At 30.9% G+C, this 17,836-nt stretch overlaps 1 protein-coding gene and 1 pseudogene across 1 annotated transcript; one reads left to right on the top strand and one right to left on the bottom strand.

The window, feature by feature from the left end:
* LOC114180436 (uncharacterized protein At4g26485-like) lies at nucleotides 1-911 on the top strand. The gene is made up of 3 exons (XM_028066755.1): nucleotides 1-124; nucleotides 337-535; nucleotides 629-911. Exons 1-3 carry the CDS (start codon nucleotides 1-3, stop codon nucleotides 909-911), a joined length of 606 nt encoding a protein of 201 aa, XP_027922556.1.
* Nucleotides 912-3,017: 2,106 nt separating this feature from the next.
* LOC114182628 lies at nucleotides 3,018-4,650 on the bottom strand (annotated as a pseudogene).
* Between the last annotated feature and the right edge of the window lie 13,186 nt (nucleotides 4,651-17,836).

Genomic DNA, 17,836 nt, shown 5'->3' with positions numbered 1-17,836 from the left:
ATGGATTATAATTGGTATCATGATATTCTGCTAGTGGGAGAGGGAGATTTTTCATTCTCACTAAGTTTAGCTACGGCATTTGGCACGGCCGAAAACATGGTTGCTACCTCTTTGGATTCCAGAGGTACATTTTTAACCAGATACATTTTTGAAACATTCTTGTATCAAACTCATTCCTTTAAGATTTTGTTAAAAATAATGTCAATTTTTTATGTGAATTAGATTCAGATCTCATTGGTATTAAATTTTTCCGGATGAATTCTTTCTTTGAAAGATTTATCATACATTTTTGTTCACTGATTTATGATGTTTAATTACATGCACAAAATTTTGAAGTGTCTTTGACGATGAAGTATGCAAAGGCAGCACAAAACTTGAATGAACTTGAGAATCTTGGTTGCACCATTGTGAATGAAGTTGATGCACACAAAATGGCCCAACACCCACTTCTGCAATATCGAAAGTTTGATTGCATAATTTATAACTTTCCTCATGCTGGTTTTCATGGTCGTGAAAGTGATGCTTATCAAATCCAGTAAGTTAATTATGCAAAAAATATGCAAACTCTGCAGTTATTTTTTCTTAGCTTTATGTCATTCACACTATGCATATTCCAAAATAAATGCAGGCTTCACAAGAACTTAGTGAGAGGATTTCTGAAAAATGCTAAACTTATGCTCCGTAATGGTGGTGAAATCCATATTACTCACAAGACAAAGCACCCTTACACACTGTGGGATATCAAGTTGTTGGGAAATGAGGAGGGTTTGTTTTGTGTTGAAGAAGTGGATTTTAATCAAGCTCTTTATCCTGGTTACAGTAACAAGAGAGGATCTGGTTCGTCATGTGATCAAAGTTTTATTGTTGGACAATGCAGTACCTTCAAGTTCATCGCTGATTTTTATCTCTAAAAGAAATATTAGTATTATATTGACCAATGTTGGTGTTGGATACTACTCTTCAAGGTAGCTTTTTGGCTTTTTTGGAAGCATGAAAACTTCAACATTGTGCTTCATTTCCAAGTGATATGGATTTTAAGTTATGATATCATAAATTTTGAATCTCCATTTCTTTCTCCTATTGTCTGAACATGACATTATTGTAGTCTGATATAAGGTGAGACTAAGACGTAGGAAAATTGTGAAAAATTAGTCTCAGCTTTTCAACTAATTCTTATACACTAATTGTTACTATTTCTAATAATTTAACTACATTAACAATTTTTCAAACATGTTTTGAATCCCATTTTTAGTTCGTATACGTTATGTGAAACCTTTATGTTTTCATGGGAATAGTTAGGCATGGCTCAAACAATTTATGACAAATAAGGAAAATGGATTTTATAACTTGTTTATACTTATAAAATGGAAAATGCACGTACAAAATATTAAATTCCTGGACCACCATTTATTAATGAAAAAGCTTACATAATTTTCAAAAAGGGAAGATAATGAGTTGCAGATATACAGTACCACCATTTATGAGGATTTATTATATTTAAATTCAAGAACTATAATATTTTGAGATTTTTTTTTAAATCAAATACGATAAGTTTATTTTTTCAACAAAACTTTTATTTTCTCATGTGTATATTGTCCAAAAGTTTGTTAATAAAACTCTATATAAAAAAATAATTTTTCTAAATTGACAACGGTTCATTACAAACTCTATTAAATTGCTATTTTGAATTGAAAAAAAGAAAGTGTTTTGTTTTTATCTCGGATGGAACCTAGATGGTTTCGACAACCGATTCAAATACGTTGATTCACTTTAATTAAAGAAGATCGATGTAATAATTTTATAAGATTATTTTTATATTGATGATAACATTAATTTTATTTTTGTCAATTATTGATAAAATCTAAATTATTTTTCTAAAATTAAGTCAGTTAGCAATTAATCAAATTCCTGTAATTAAATTACTAAATATTCTAATTTAGATCATACTCTATATATACCTATCTTAATAAGACACACGTTAAAATCATCTTTGTCTCTTTCTCTTATCATTATGTTCTTATTTTTACTATTGAAAAGAATAAAATAGGAAATTCCGCTACTATTTATTCTTAAATGATGTTTTAGATAAAAAAAACGTATAAATTAGTCTAATATTGTAAAACTGGTTGTGCTTTAAATATATTTTTCAAATATCTTTGATTAATTCTTTCTTCCTGTTTTATGACTTGAGTTTTTCTTTTATATTTTTTAAAAGTTTAATATGACAATAGCTTCTTCTTTTTTTATCAATACATGTTACTTTACTGTCAACTTTTAATTAATTTATACTTTTTCATGAAGGTGGGAAAAACTAATTTATTGTGGAGTATATTAAAAGATGTTAACTGGAACTTTTATATATGGAGTAAATTTATAATTTAGTCACTATTTTTATTGAGATGGAATAATTTAATGAATTTTACATAAAAATAAAACAGTTAAAAAGTAACAAATAAATAGTAGGTGAATTTATTACATGTGTAGTGAGTGAATTTTGGTAAATACATGCTTATCAAAGGAAGAGAAATTCATATTACTCAAAGGACAGCACATGATTGGTGTTGGTGGGGAAGAGGAATTTCATCTTCTGCTATACCTTGGTTATAGTAATTAGAGAGGAGATGGAGCTAATTGTGATAGAATTTTCTCCATTGGAGAGTGCAGAACATTCATGTTCATGAGTTATTCTTAAAAGTTTTTATAGTATAATCAGAAAATCATGTTATTGATATTCCTTTAACATCACTTTTTGGCATTGCTTGGTATTATGAAAATTGCAGCAACATTAATGTTCTTTTTCATTTCACTATTTTCATTTCTTCTAGCTCTTGACCTCTTGTAAACTTATAATTGTGCCGACAAATTGGAATATGACATGATGTGTGCTCCAACATATTTATCGCTTTTAGTTTCAAGTTTAGGTAATGTCAACTTTTTAATGTTTTCAGAAAAAATGTTTAGTTTGGCCAGACAACAACATCAATAAAAACGTAAAAGTTTCTTTTGTATTACTTGTTCAAAGTTTTGTATAGCCTAATTGATTGTATGTACAGAATTGGATTATATGCCAAAATTAGTTAATGTTATAACTTAGAGATCTACTCTACTTTTTGAATGAAACCTGTCTGTAATCTGTCACTGTTACCAATTGTTTCAAGCAAATCCTCAACAGGCTTAATTTCAAGAATTTCCCCTTCTCTGATAGATCCTGTTCCTTTGCAGGTGGAACAAGCCAATCTCCTCAGGTTGCCACATCGCTTGCACATCCACAATGAACTGCAAGTAAAACATTGCAGCATGTGGCAAAAAAAAAAAACATCAATGTCTCACTGCACAGTTCGTTTACAACATTTTTCTCATCATACTTCTACAGAATCTACTGTGTTATGTTTATCTTAATAACACAAACTCTACTCCTCAACTAAAACCATTCTGTGATGATCGCCTTAAGAATCTAGCTTTCAAAATTCACTTCATCATTCAAAAGTTTGTGAAAGGTTGAACACAATGGCATAGAATCAAATAATGAAGCACTTCTTGAAAAAGAATCACACACAAGATATATAGAGATAGAGAGAGAACCTGCGTTGAGAAGAAGAGAAGAAGGCATCGACTTTGGAGGAGAGCACCCACTCCCAAACCAGCTACTTCACTTGCTGTAATGTTTTCCATTCTCTTCCTCTATCTTCAATCTCTTTCGTGTCTTCCTTTAGTAGTCACTTCAATTACACGAATAAAAAGAATGATAGTTCTGCAATAGACAGTAATTTTTCTACAGGCAGTATTCATATTCACATGTGAATTTTGTCGAATAGCTCATATGCATGATAGATACCAGCATGCCCAAAAATTGGCAATTCTGAAACGACTTCCAACTAAACACTTTGGACCATCAGAGTATGAGTATGTTTTCCCTCATCTTGTTCCTATGTTTGTTCACTAGCATATCCATGTTAAATTACCTTTACACTGAGCCATTATACCTAGCTTCTATTACCATAGTTTAATATATTAAATAATACGTCTTTCAAGGCTTTTAGATGCGTGACGAAGCTTACACAATGCTACGTGATTTATTCTCCACACCAGAGAATGACAACATAAAGCTTCTAACATCACTGATTCTTAATATCTACATCATATATGAAAAATTATTTATTTTTTAACAAGGTTTTGACGATGTTCACGTGACAGTATTTTATTGAAAACAAAAAGAACTTGGTGTGGCCTGAAAAAAAAAGAAAAAATTTGATATAACTTAAAAAGAAAAGTTTGTCGATAAAAACTTTGTCACACTGTCATTAGCCAAACCATATTTCTCTTCTGACAAATAAGGACAGTAGCATAAGTAAACTATCAAGAGTAGTTTCACCCCATCACCCGAAAACCTGGATATGGAAAATTTGTCACAATGGAATTAAAGAGGTATAATCTGCAATTAAAAAGAAAAAAGAAAAAATCTCTTTTGTGTGATTTGGGTTTTGAGAAAGAAAAACTTGGTACGAAAGAAGAAAAACAGGGTGCAGAAAACAGTGGAAACAATTGAAAACCTAAACTCCCCTAGTGACCCGAAACTTTAAAGAGCAGGTGGAGTTTGAGGGAAAGGATCAGAAATAGATGAAGAACAGAGTTCTAAAGCATTTGATTATTCTATCATTTTGGAATGGATGACGAAGAAAAAAGCGGAGACAGAAAAGTGATACATATTAGGAAGCAAAATAGTCATTTGACTATTAAATCAAATTTCTAAAATTATTTTTAAGTGATTTTTATTTTTTCTATTTTTTTATTTTTTTATTTTAAAATAATTTAAAAGATGATGCTTCATGTTATAAAAAAATTGTTTAAATTTAATAGTTAAAATATTATTTTTGTATTATTAATATTAATGGAAGGAAGTAAATATTGTGTTTCTATTTTATTTTACCATGTTATTTTAGTTTCACAGATTTTTATTTTTATTTTTTTAAGGATAACGTTAATCGGTAGTATTTGTGAATGAGAGACTAAAACTCATAATTTCTCTCGCCCTTCATTTTTTTTTCTCATCTTCGTTTCAAATCCTTTTTTCATTCTTTCTTTTAAACCATTCTCTCGTGCTTTATTAAATTTAATATATATTTATTTAGTTATATGTGAATTTGTTTAAATTTGAAATATTTTTTTAATAAATGTCAATATAAAATTAAAGGGATTTGAAGTTACTTTTTAGAGATGAAGAAAATTATATAATATAAAAGAAAGAGCTTAGAAGTTAAAAGGAATAGGAAGAATTAAGGATCGAGTGAGCGAGAAAATTAGCTTTTGTGGTTATTTGGACGTGGTAACAAGGCAAATGAAAAAGAATAAAACGATATTAGATTAATTAACACCGTGGAAAATAAAATGTACATAAAGAAGAAAAAATATCATTTATATGTTATTATAAAGAAATAATATAACCAACATGCTTCTTAGACAGAGATGTTATCTTAAATAAATATGGTGTCATAAACTAGTAACTTTGTTCATATTTAAGTGATTTTTTTAATAATTATGTTACTTTAAAAATTAAATAATGATTTTATGCATTTTTTTTAGAATGAATATACAGTAATTCATTCATCTTTATTGAATTTTGTAATCTTTTAAAAACTCTAATCATCTTTTCTGTTTCATATCTAATTTCCTACTTCAGAATTTTTTGATGAATAAACATCATAAATCTTACACCTTATAGGTAATGCTAAAGTAAATACTAAGATCGCTAATTCCAAATCATGAGTAGTGTAGTTTTTCTCATGATTTTTCAACTATTTATAAGCATAAGCTACGACTTTTAATTATGAGTGGTGTAACTTTTCTCATGAATTTTTAACTATTTATAAGCATAAGCTACGACTTTTTCCTCTTGCGTCAACACACACCCCAGATCTTAGTGAGAAACATCACAATAAACATCAAAAGGTTTACTTGTATCTAGTATCATTAATGTTAGAATTATGGTGCTTGATTTAGTCCCACATCGCTTAGAATAGTGAGATGTGGTTCTCTATTTTACTATATAAGAGACTCTGTGTAAAGCTTTAAGATACACAAAAAATACAAATACTTCCTAGTGTAGTCGTGGACGTAGGCATACACATTGTAGCCGAACCACGTTAAATTCTCAGTGTCTATTTTTCTCTCCTTTATTCTTTCCTTTATTGCCTTGTTCCTAACAATTAGTATCAGAGCCGATGGTTAATACCGGCTCAGACGAGTGCAGTACCAGTATGGTCCTAGTATCGAAAGTCTTCCTGGCAAGGGTCCCAGATAAGGGTTCCAGGTAAGCGTGTCCCGTTAAGAAGAACGGCGGTACAGAAAAGGGCAGAAAAGGAGTACTCGTGGTTGGGCAGCTTCCGCTGGAGGGGGAGTGTACCAATGTGGTTGAAGAGACTCACCCTTGAGGGGGAGATTGTTAGGAATCCAAGTGTTAGTCTAAGTCCCACATTGACCAGAAATGAGAAAGTAGAGCACTATATAAGAATAAAGACCCATAAACCCATTGCCTTAAGGTTTTGGGTTGAGAGTGGTGTTAGTGTCTTATATGGTTTGGCTCAGATCTCATTGGTGTTGTTCTCCCCAGTGAAACCCCCTCTGTAATCCTCACAAGTAGAAAGTAATGAAAGGTAATCTTGTTGTTGCTCGTGGAAAGAAGCGAGGATCTCTTTACATGATTGCAAATGAGGATATGATATCAGAGGTTGAGACTCAAACAGGTTTAAAGATTAAATGTTTGAAGTCTGATAATGGTGGAGAATATGACAGTAATCAATTCAAGGAGTTTTGTTCAGAGAATGGGATCAGAATGATCAAGACGGTTCCAGGAACACCAGAACAAAACGGTGTGGCAGAAAGAATGAATAGAACCTTGAATGAGAGAGCAAGATGTATGAGAATCCAGTCAGGATTACCCAAGGTATTTTGGGCAGATGCAATAAGCACAGCAGCCTATCTCATAAACAGAGGACCATCAGTTCCTTTAGGCTATCAGTTACCTGAAGAAGTATGGTCTGGAAATGAGGTAAACCTTTCACATCTGAAAGTTTTTGGTTGTGCTTCATATATTTTGTTGAACTCTAATAGTAGAGATAAATTGGACCCTAAGGCAAAGCGATGCTATTTCATTGGCTATGGATCTGACATGTATGGCTACAGGTTTTGGGATGACCAAAACAAGAAAATTATCAGAAGTAGAAATGTTACTTTTAATGAAAACATGTTCTATAAGGACAGGACTGCAGAATTTGCAAATGCAAATAAAAGGCCAGAGCAGGTATCATTAGAAGAAGTTTCAGAAAGTGATGTAGCCAACAGAAGGCAGAATACAGAAGTAGAGCCTGAGTCAGAGCCCGAGTCAGAGTTTGGGTCAGAACCTGAACAGATAGTAGAGTCAGTAACTCCTGAATTACCGACTAGAAGGTCTAGCAGAACCATTGTAGCACCACAAAGGTACTCCCCTTCATTGCATTACTTGTTGTTGACTGATGCTGGTGAGCCAGAGCATTTTGCTGAGGCTATGCAGGGAGGTGAATCTATTAAGTGGGAGCTAGCAATGGAAGATGAGATAAAGTCTCTTCAGAAGAATAAGACATGGTCTTTAACCAAGCTTCCAGAAGGAAAGAAGGTTTTGCAAAACAGGTGGGTCTATCGGTTAAAAGAAGAACCAGATGGCAGCAAACGATATAAGGCCAGACTCGTAGTGAAAGGGTTCCAACAGAGACAAGGAATTGACTTCACAGAAATTTTCTCTCCTGTTGTCAAGATGACTACCATCAGAGTTATCTTGAGTATAGTAGCTGCAGAAAATCTTCATCTGGAGCAGTTAGATGTGAAAACGGCATTCCTACATGGAGATCTTGAGGAAGAAATCTTTATGGCACAACCAAAAGGTTTTGAAGTACAAGGCAAAGAGAATCTTGTATGCAAGCTTCATACAAGTTTGTATGGGTTGAAACAAGCACCGCGACAATGGTATAAGAAGTTTAATGAGTTTATGAGAAACTCAGGATTTCACAGATGTGAAGAAGATCATTGTTGTTATGTGAAGAAATATGTTGATAGTTATATCATTCTTGCCTTGTATGTTGATGACATGTTGATTGCTGGTGCTAATATGATAGAAATTGACAGGTTGAAGAAACAATTGTCAGAAAATTTTGAAATGAAGGATCTTGGTCCAGCCAAGCAAATTCTTGGTATTAGAATTTCCAGGGATAGATCTAAAGGTATTCTAAATTTATCTCAGGAAAAATATATTGAAAAATTGCTTAGCAGGTTCAATGTTGGAAATGCTAAAACCAGGAATACACCTTTGGGAACTCACTTAAAGTTCTCAAAAAGGCAATCTTCTCAGACAGAGGAAGAAGAAAATCACATGTCTAAAGTGTCATATGCATCTGTAGTAGGGAGCTTGATGTATGCTATGGTTTGCACCAGACCTGATATAGCACATGCAGTGGGAGTTGTGAGCAGGTTTCTATCCAATCCCGGAAAGGAGCATTGGGAAGGCGTGAAGTGGATATTGAGATATTTGAAGGGCACTTCAAAAATGCATTTGTCCTTTAAAAGAAGTAATCTCACTTTACAGGGGTTATCTGATGCAGATTTGGGAGGTGATTTGGATGGTAGAAAGAGCACAACAGGTTATATTTTTACATTGGGTGGCACAGCTATCAGTTGGAAGTCCAAACTTCAAGGAAGAGTCTCCCTTTCAACCACTGAAGCTGAATATATAGCTATCTCAGAAACAGCAAAAGAGATGATATGGTTGAAGAATCTTCTAAAAGAATTAGGAAAAGGGCAAGATGAACCTTCATTGTTCAGTGACAGTCAAAGTGCCATTTGTCTTGCTAAAAATCCAATTCTTCACTCCAGATGCAAACACATTGAATTGAAGTATCATTTTATCAGAAACTTGATAAATAATGGAGATTTGATTTTGTTGAAGATTCCAGGTGCAGAGAATCCAGCTGATATGTTGACCAAGACTGTCACAACAACTAAGTTGAGGCTTTGCATTGCCTCAACTGGCCTTCGAGAAAATTGATGATGAAGGCACTACACTAGGTGGTAATGTAAATCAAACCCCAAGTGGGAGAATTGTTAGAATTATGGTGCTTGATTTAGTCCCACATCGCTTAGAATAGTGAGATGTGGTTCTCTATTTTACTATATAAGAGACTCTGTGTAAAGCTTTAAGATACACCAAAAATACAAATACTTCCTAGTGTAGTCGTGGACGTAGGCATACACATTGTAGCCGAACCACGTTAAATTCTCAGTGTCTATTTTTCTCTCCTTTATTCTTTCCTTTATTGCCTTGTTCCTAACAACTAACACTGGTGTACTGGTTAACCTCTACTTTAACTCTTGAAAGCTCGGCTAGCATCTATCAGTCCAAGCAAATGGTTGACCTTTATAGGTCAACTAGGTTAAAAGTGCAACTACTTAAAGTACCGGTGTGTATATAATTATGTTGTGCAAATTGTATGCATGTGTTATGAATTGTACTGTAAAGGTAATTCATTGGTTGATTGAGGATATATGAGGATTTTTAAGATCAATGAATCTTGGTTGAGGCAATTTAGAAAAAGTATAACAATCAAATAACTCATTTCATCATTGGAAACTCTAAAATTTTGTGAATTTGGTAGTTGTTATTGCGTTAAGTGTCACTGCATCATTGTTAGGCACTGTCTTGGCATAGAGCTCCATGACTCTTAGCGTTGGGTGTGACCCCTATTTGATTGAGTAAACTCCTAGTTAAATAGCATCAAAGGTCCTGGCGTCGGGCATTGCCTAATACCGTTGGGCACTCACTTCATAATGAGCTCCAGTGGTTGGGGTATGTAGGTTGGACACTCCTTTCACAAAGATCTCCAATGGAAGACTACGATGGGTGCTGGTGGAGTGACATTGGGTGCAGGGAAAGGACATTAGGCATTGGGCCTTGATGCTGAGCACGATTTTGCTCTATTTTATATTTTTGAATCTTTATAATGTAGACATTTTGGAAATTATGAGAATTGAAGTGTGTGGTTGTTTGGTATGAGGATAGTGTATTGATCCCAAAGGAGAAATACCATATTGATCTAGTATTAGTGTGTATTGAATACTGATTCTATGAAAGGATTATCCTTACTCTACTACCATCCTACTCATATAGATGAAGGTGCATAGTTGTAAGAATTGAAGGAGATTCTATATTTAGAGTTTGAGGATTAATCAACATTTGAAATATAAAATTCACTCTATCATGCTCAATGAAGAGAAAATGACCTATTTGTTATAGTTGTAGTCTTAATATTCTAGAAATTGTGTCATATATTTCATTGGTGTATGAGACTATGTGCTTGATTGACTGGTGTTTTTAGTTTTGTTATGCTTTGCATTATTAAAAGCTATAATTGGTGCTACTTATCTAAAATAAATGGTAAGTGATTAAATTACATCTAAAATAAATGGTAAGTGATTAAATTACACTGAATTATTAGTCATACTTTACTTACACTCTAAACAAATCCATAAACTCTTACTTCATTATTGGAGAGCCTTTTGCATGTGAATCTTTCTCTATAGGAATCGGCCTACCTTATAAAGGCATCCCCAGGATTTCGTCACGTATCTTGTAGACTCAGAATCCAAACCCTATAAGAACATTTTGTAAAACTACTGTAGAAAATGGAATAAGGATTATAACCTTCCACCATTGTCATTGTCATGAGAATCCTTTAATGTGTTTCTTAGTTCAAACCCTTACTCTCTAAACTTTGATGGTATAATACATTGTAAAAGAGAGCACCTATAAAATTTATAGAACTCTCTGCCTAAAACTAATTGCAATAATAAATTGTTGTCAATCCAAATTGATGTTAACATCATTTAGAAGTGTCACGTATTAAAATATAGGTTTCTCATGTGTCGAAATTTAGGTTATTTTTTATCCTCTAACTCATCTGATTTTGACACTTGGCAGAAGTAGAATATGACCAAGATTTTAACACTTGGAAGATCCAAACTTTGGCACATGGAAGATTCAATTTTTGACACGTGACACTTTCAATCGACTTTAATATCAATTTAACGAAAATGATCACATTGATCGTTTTTACATAAGTAAATATTCAATTAAGTCTTTTATAAAATAAGGTTTCAATTGAAAAAAAAAATATAAGAATCAAAATTAATAAAAAACCTAAATATGGAATTACTAACTAAGCCCTCCATGAAAAAGTCCGAAAAGAAGGAAAACTTATAAAAATAAGAATATAATATATTATAAACATGAAATAAAAAATTATTATATATTTCAAACTTTTTCCACTAATAGAAAGAAATTTGCATGAAAAATTAATATGATAATCAATTATAAAAAAATTATCAAATATTAATATTTTATTCATAGTAATTAGTTTTAAATATAATAACATATTATTTAAAATAAATTAAATTAATATAAATTTTAATATTTGATTTAGTTTAATACATTTTTATTTCAAAATATAAATTTTATTTATTGAAATTAATCATATTTTTTAATTTTAAATTTATTTTAATTCTAATTTATTTTTTATTAAGTTCTTTAAAAGAAATTATTTTAAAAATTACATTATGACACTAATCAAATCATCTACAAACTTTTCATTTATTCTCCTTCACTTCTCACTTACTTTTCTCTCTATACAACTTTAAGTGTAATTTCAAAAATTGATATGTAGAATATTTGATAAAGAATAATTTTTAATTAAATTAATTAGTGAATATTGCATTTATGATTACATTAAAATAACATGGTTTTTAGATGTTCACATGTTGTCATGACTAATCAATATCACGACCTTTAATAAATGTAATTTTGATTTTCTCACTAGCACTTTAATAAGTGTGTTTGAGATTGCACTACAAGAAAACAACAATTTAGAATTGATAAAAAAGAATTGAAAAATTGGAAAACCAACGCTATATTATGCTCAAAGCGTTGCAACTCACCGAAACACAAAACCCATGGATGCTATGAAAAACTACAGTTGACCATAAATAGACAAAAGGGTGTTAACTAAGTCGTCTCTAAGATCGACACTACAATAAAATAATGTTTATTTATAGTCGACTAAACTCTTGCTAAGGCCAACTCTAATAAAAAAAATAAAGTGTGTCGTCCTGGTTTTCGTTATTGGCATGTCAACTTTAAAATTATTTTTTGGGTTGGAATCATCGTACCGAACGCTAAGGCTGACTCTAGCTATATGTAGTCTTCCAAACATTTTATTTGATGAATTTTCACACGCTCCTTAACATGATACCTAATAAAGTGTAGGCATAAATACATTCAATCATAATTCTTTTACAAATATAAATAAAGAAAGTAGGTTCTTCCTATGAATTACAAACACAAATAAATAAAGTTTTAATAAAATATCAATCAATTTAGTTATCCAATTTTACAGAAACACTTTTAACCGACTCTAAAGTGCCTTCATTTCACTAATGTGGCATGGAAGATCCTGTCATGGATGCCAACAAACTAAGAATATGTAAGAATTTATGAAATATGATGTTACTTATTTCATTAAGTGTTGTTAGTGTTAGACCAAAATAGAGCCTCGCAATAAGAAAAAATAAAAAAAGAATTTGCCGCCAAAGATGGCAGGTATGAATAACATATTTAAAAACTATGCAAAAAACTTCAAAGTAAATGAACTAAATGAAAAACAAGTGTTGATGCAAACACATAAGTTAGAAACTAAAGAAATTATACATGACAATACTAATATTTATAAACATAAATGCAAACTACAATAAGAAACTACTTTATATTTCCTCTACAAGTAATATCTTTAAGAAACCTCAAGCCTTGGTTAACCTCACCACCAACTACACTTGCAATATTCACAACGAGTTATTATGGGAGAACAACAAATCATATGAGCCTTGGCATCAATTTCAAACCCTAAAATATAACGAAATTCATGTTTTGATTAATCAAATCAAAGGCCACAATGAATTTCAGAGTTGGAGTGGAAGATTGAAACATTAGATATCAACTGACATCGTGAATAGATTGAACAACTCCATGAGCTCTTAAACAGAAAAGTACTATCATGAGTGAGTGGAATATTGAAGATGGAATAGTAGAGAGGGGAGTAGGTTACCGATTTGGAGCACGTGAACCCACGATGAGAAGGAACTAACATGAACGGTGGTAAGAGGTGGAACCAACGGTGAAGAGTAATACGACAATGAGAAGATAATGCGATGATAGGGAGATGAGCTAAGGTACATTCTACATTTTCTTCAACACCGGTGAGTAATACAATGGTGAAAAGGTGATTCGATGAAAGGGAGATGATCGAAGGCACACTCTGCATCTTCTTTGATGAGCGAGGGAAAAACCTAAATCAAACTATTCTATGTTACTCTTTCTCTAAAGGAATTACTTAATGTTAGTCGTAAAGAAGTCTTTTAATTTTTTTCATTTTAACAAATTTATTGAAAAAACTTTCTTAATTAGTTTATTTTTTTCATCTTTTTTTTAATATTTCAAAAAAAAAAAGTATACATTTTAAAAATTCTATTTTACAGCATCAACATGAATATAAATATATTTTTAATCTATTAAACATATAACTCTTTCTGAAATTATAATTTAAAACTACACAAATTTCAAATAAAAAACTATAGTTTTACATAAATATTTTTTTATTTATTTCCTTCTTTATAACAAAATAAACTAAAATTTTAAATTTTAAAAAATAACAAAAAAAAATATATCACTACATTATTTTTTGTAATCTTAAAATATGACATTTCTTTATTTAAAATATATATTTTTAATTTAAACAAAAAAAATTAAATTCCAATTCAAAATTCAGTTTTCCAAAAAACCAAATTGTAACTAGTTTTGTGATGTAGGATCATATATTTTAAGTTTTGTCTTTTGGGTTCTAGGGAACCGAATTCCTACTTAATCACAAGACCATGTTATCCTTGTAATATTTATCTATCCTTATAATATTTATCTACATTATGCTATTTCAGTAAAAGTAAAATTAACGTGGAATCGTGCCACTGTTCAAAAAAAGTCAACAATCTTGTGTGCATGTTGATAATATAGCTTGCAACAATTTGCACCATATATTCTTAACCCAAATTATACATACATATATGGGAGGTAGAATGGAATTAATCATACCACTATACAAGATTGTTAAAATTTACAAGGAAATAATTAGACTATTAAATTATAATTTTATAAAACTAAATTGTTTATGTCAAATTAAATTTTATTAAAATTAAATTAAATAATAATATTATAGTGATAAAATTATTTATATTTAATACATCTTAAAAAATTTAATTTATGTAAGATATGTTAGAAAAAAATTCATCAGATCATAATTGACTTTGATTAAATACAAAGAGTTTAAACAATAATCTTTCTTAGAGTAGATTTGATAGATGTGACGATAGATGCAATGTGTCGTCTGCCACAACAAATGTAAACTACCTTTCGTATTTATCTTTGTGTTATGAGCTTGAATAGACAATAAAGATACATAGTGTTAACCATTTCATGGTACAATTCAAATATTATAAATTTTAGATTCTATGTTGTTGAGATAAACTTATGAAGAATTGTTTAAAAATCTTTTGATAAAGAATATTTTAATGTTGCATAATGCTTATAATCCTTGTAAAGAGTTTGAATGTGTCAACTATGCATAGAGAATAATCTTGTATGCTCATGTATTTTACTCCAATTTAGATAAAATTTCTCTAACCTAGAAATTGATAAATTATGTCAAGCATTACATTGTTGCTTGTAAAAAAAAAAAGTGTATAATGCATCTCTATGCATGAAAATGGATAAATACAACGTGAAGAAGAAGACTTATATGTTAATCAAGAATTAATTTGTTTTCTTAAATATTTTCATATGATTTTTTAAGAAAAAATTAAGCAATCATAGATTGATTTGTTCTCCCCAAAGTTATAGGATATTTTGGATATTTTGTAATTATGAATATATTTTGATATGAATAAGCTAGGAAATCATAAATTGACCCTAATTTCGGATCAAAAGATATTTTATAATTATTGTAAATATTCCTAGCACTATTTATTGCGGGAATAGCAATAGTGAGAGGTGTCAAGCCATCTTTTCATGACATATGTCGCAACTAAAATCGTAATAGGATAACGAACCGAAAATAAAGTTTGAAACAAAGAGTGTTTGGAGTTGTCACAGTTTATTCTGTAAAATTATAGAAAAAACAAAAAAGATAAGACAATGTATGCAAAAAACCAAATTTTGGGTCTGAGAGTCGGTTATGCGTGGGAAAGGTATTAGTACCCCTATAATGTATGTCCTAAGACTGTACCTTTAATTAAATGTAAAAAAACATGTGATTTTGAGATTTTTTTTCAAAATGTTTATTTTTTTTTTCCAAAAGAATAATAAAAGAATGTATAAAAAGAAACATTTTTTCTTGTTAGGTGTAGGGATTTTAACGAGGCGGACAGGATACAGGTAGTAAGTCCCTCGTACCCTACAGGCTACATAAATATTCACTTTGTACTTGTACACATATCCATCGGGTAGGCCTGAGCATTGGTCGGGTTGGATCGGATTCGAGTTCAATAAGCCCAATCCAGTACAATTCGAATATGATATTTTTGAATCCACAATCGACTGTTTAACTTCTCAGATTAGTCAGATTCGGTTTATCGAATCTGAATCTTAGAGATAAAAAAATGGAGTTGAAAGAAGATGAGATAGAAGTTGTAAAGTCCGGCCAAAATGAATGAAAAACTCAAAATAATGAACGAAAAACCCAAAGCATACAATCACGTAAACGAACCAAATGGACATGACTCGACAAAAAGCACCACCAACCGGCATCGAAAGCAATAAAGCCGCAACACCATGGCATCCGAAGCAAGGCTTAAGGGCCACCAATTGGCTTGAGAGAAACATGGGAGAAATTTCGGAAAAAAAAAGAAATGAGTTGTGGTGGCACCAATATATTAGGTTAACTGGGAAGAAAGTTGGGGAAGAAAACAAATGGGCTGCGGGCACTAATTAGGTTAAACAAAAGTGATTCGGGTTGTGTTGGATATCCGCAGATTTAAATTTTAATATCCATATCCGACCACCCAAACCCATTTTTACCTGAATTTCGTGATCCATTTAGACCCGACTCGTATGAAACCGCCCGAATAACAAATTTTTTTACGGGTCGGACAGGTTCGGATGAATTCGCATTATTTGCTCAACCCTACCATCGGGTATCTGTTATGCGGGTACCCGCATAACTTTTTAATATCCATGGATATCCATCGGGTATCTGTTATGCAGGTACCCACATAACTTTTTAATATCCATGGATATCCATCGGGTATCCGTTATGCGGGTACCTGCATAACTTTTTAATTTCCACGAATATCCACAAGTACCCGCAGATACTTACAGAAAAATAAAAATAAATATTTAACAACATATTTTAATCATAAATTCAAATGAAATACAATACATAACATTCATAAATTTCAAACAAAGTCCAAAAATTCCATTTAAATAGGATTGAATTTCAGTTTACAAAGAAATAATTTTTTTTAAAACTAATTGATAAAAAATTAACTCATTCAAAATCAATATGTTAATATTTTAATTATATATCTATATATATTTTTAATTTAAATTAGAGTATAACGGGTACGAATATCCATGGGTACAAATACTATGATACTTGTACCCGCCTCATTAACATGCGGGTACAAAAAATATTTGTACCTGTTATCCGCGGGTATCCATTTACAATATATATTTCCTACCCATTGCGGATTTTATCTGCGGATACCCGCAGGTACGGATTTCTTTGACATCCCTAATTGGGTCCAACAAGGATTAATCATCACCCATACGTATCTTCATTTTCCATTCACAATGGGAGAATAAAGGTTACAGTTCTTTATGAAAAAACTATATGAGAAATGATTTAATTTTTATTTGGTGAACCCAACAAAAATTGAGTTTTGCTCCTATGTATTTCCATTCATGATGAAAGATAAGAATCAAGTATTTCTTAAAGAAAAAACTATTTTGTGAAATTATTTAATTTTTATTTGGTGAACCTCACAAGGATTGACCTTACTTTTTCGTATTTGTAAAAATCAGGTATCATATAGTTTTTAATGAAAAAATTATTCGAAAAATATTTGAAAAATGATTTGATTTTTTTGATAATTTTAAAAATCTTTTTATTTAAATTTTTTAATATTTTGAATTATTTGAGAATTATTTTACATGATGCGAACGGTTGAACAAAACGAAAAATAAATTCTTTTTTAATTTGTTATTTTTTTTTAATTTTTTAATCTTTTAGTCTTTTATAATTTTTATTTTTTTTAATTTATTTAAAAGTGAATATGAACGTAACTGCAATGCAAACAACCGAATAGACATCAAATATCTCACCTTCGTGAACATGTCAACATCATTTGATAAATTGAAGGGTTCAAATACAAAGTAATAAGAATAGTGAAGGAAGAAGAAGAGAATAATAAAACTGAAAAAGTTGCTCTAGAAACTAAAGCAAGAAGATTTGAAGAAAGAAAGATTATAACTCCCACTGAGAAAATTTGAATACTATGGTAAAAAAGTTTTCCAAATCCTCACAAAATAAGAACAAAGTCTCGACACTAGAAAAGAGTAGAACAAGAAACCATATCAACATACCGTTTTAAAAATAATAAGACTGATAATGTTCAGATTAATTGTTGTTTTTTTAATATGAAGAGTATATATATATAT

The sequence above is a fragment of the Vigna unguiculata genome, chromosome 4 (assembly GCF_004118075.2).
Source record: "Vigna unguiculata cultivar IT97K-499-35 chromosome 4, ASM411807v1, whole genome shotgun sequence".
NCBI classification, from domain to species: Eukaryota; Viridiplantae; Streptophyta; class Magnoliopsida; order Fabales; family Fabaceae; genus Vigna; species Vigna unguiculata.
Note: the sequence above shows the minus strand (reverse complement) of the source record. Positions and strands in the feature narration are given on the sequence as shown.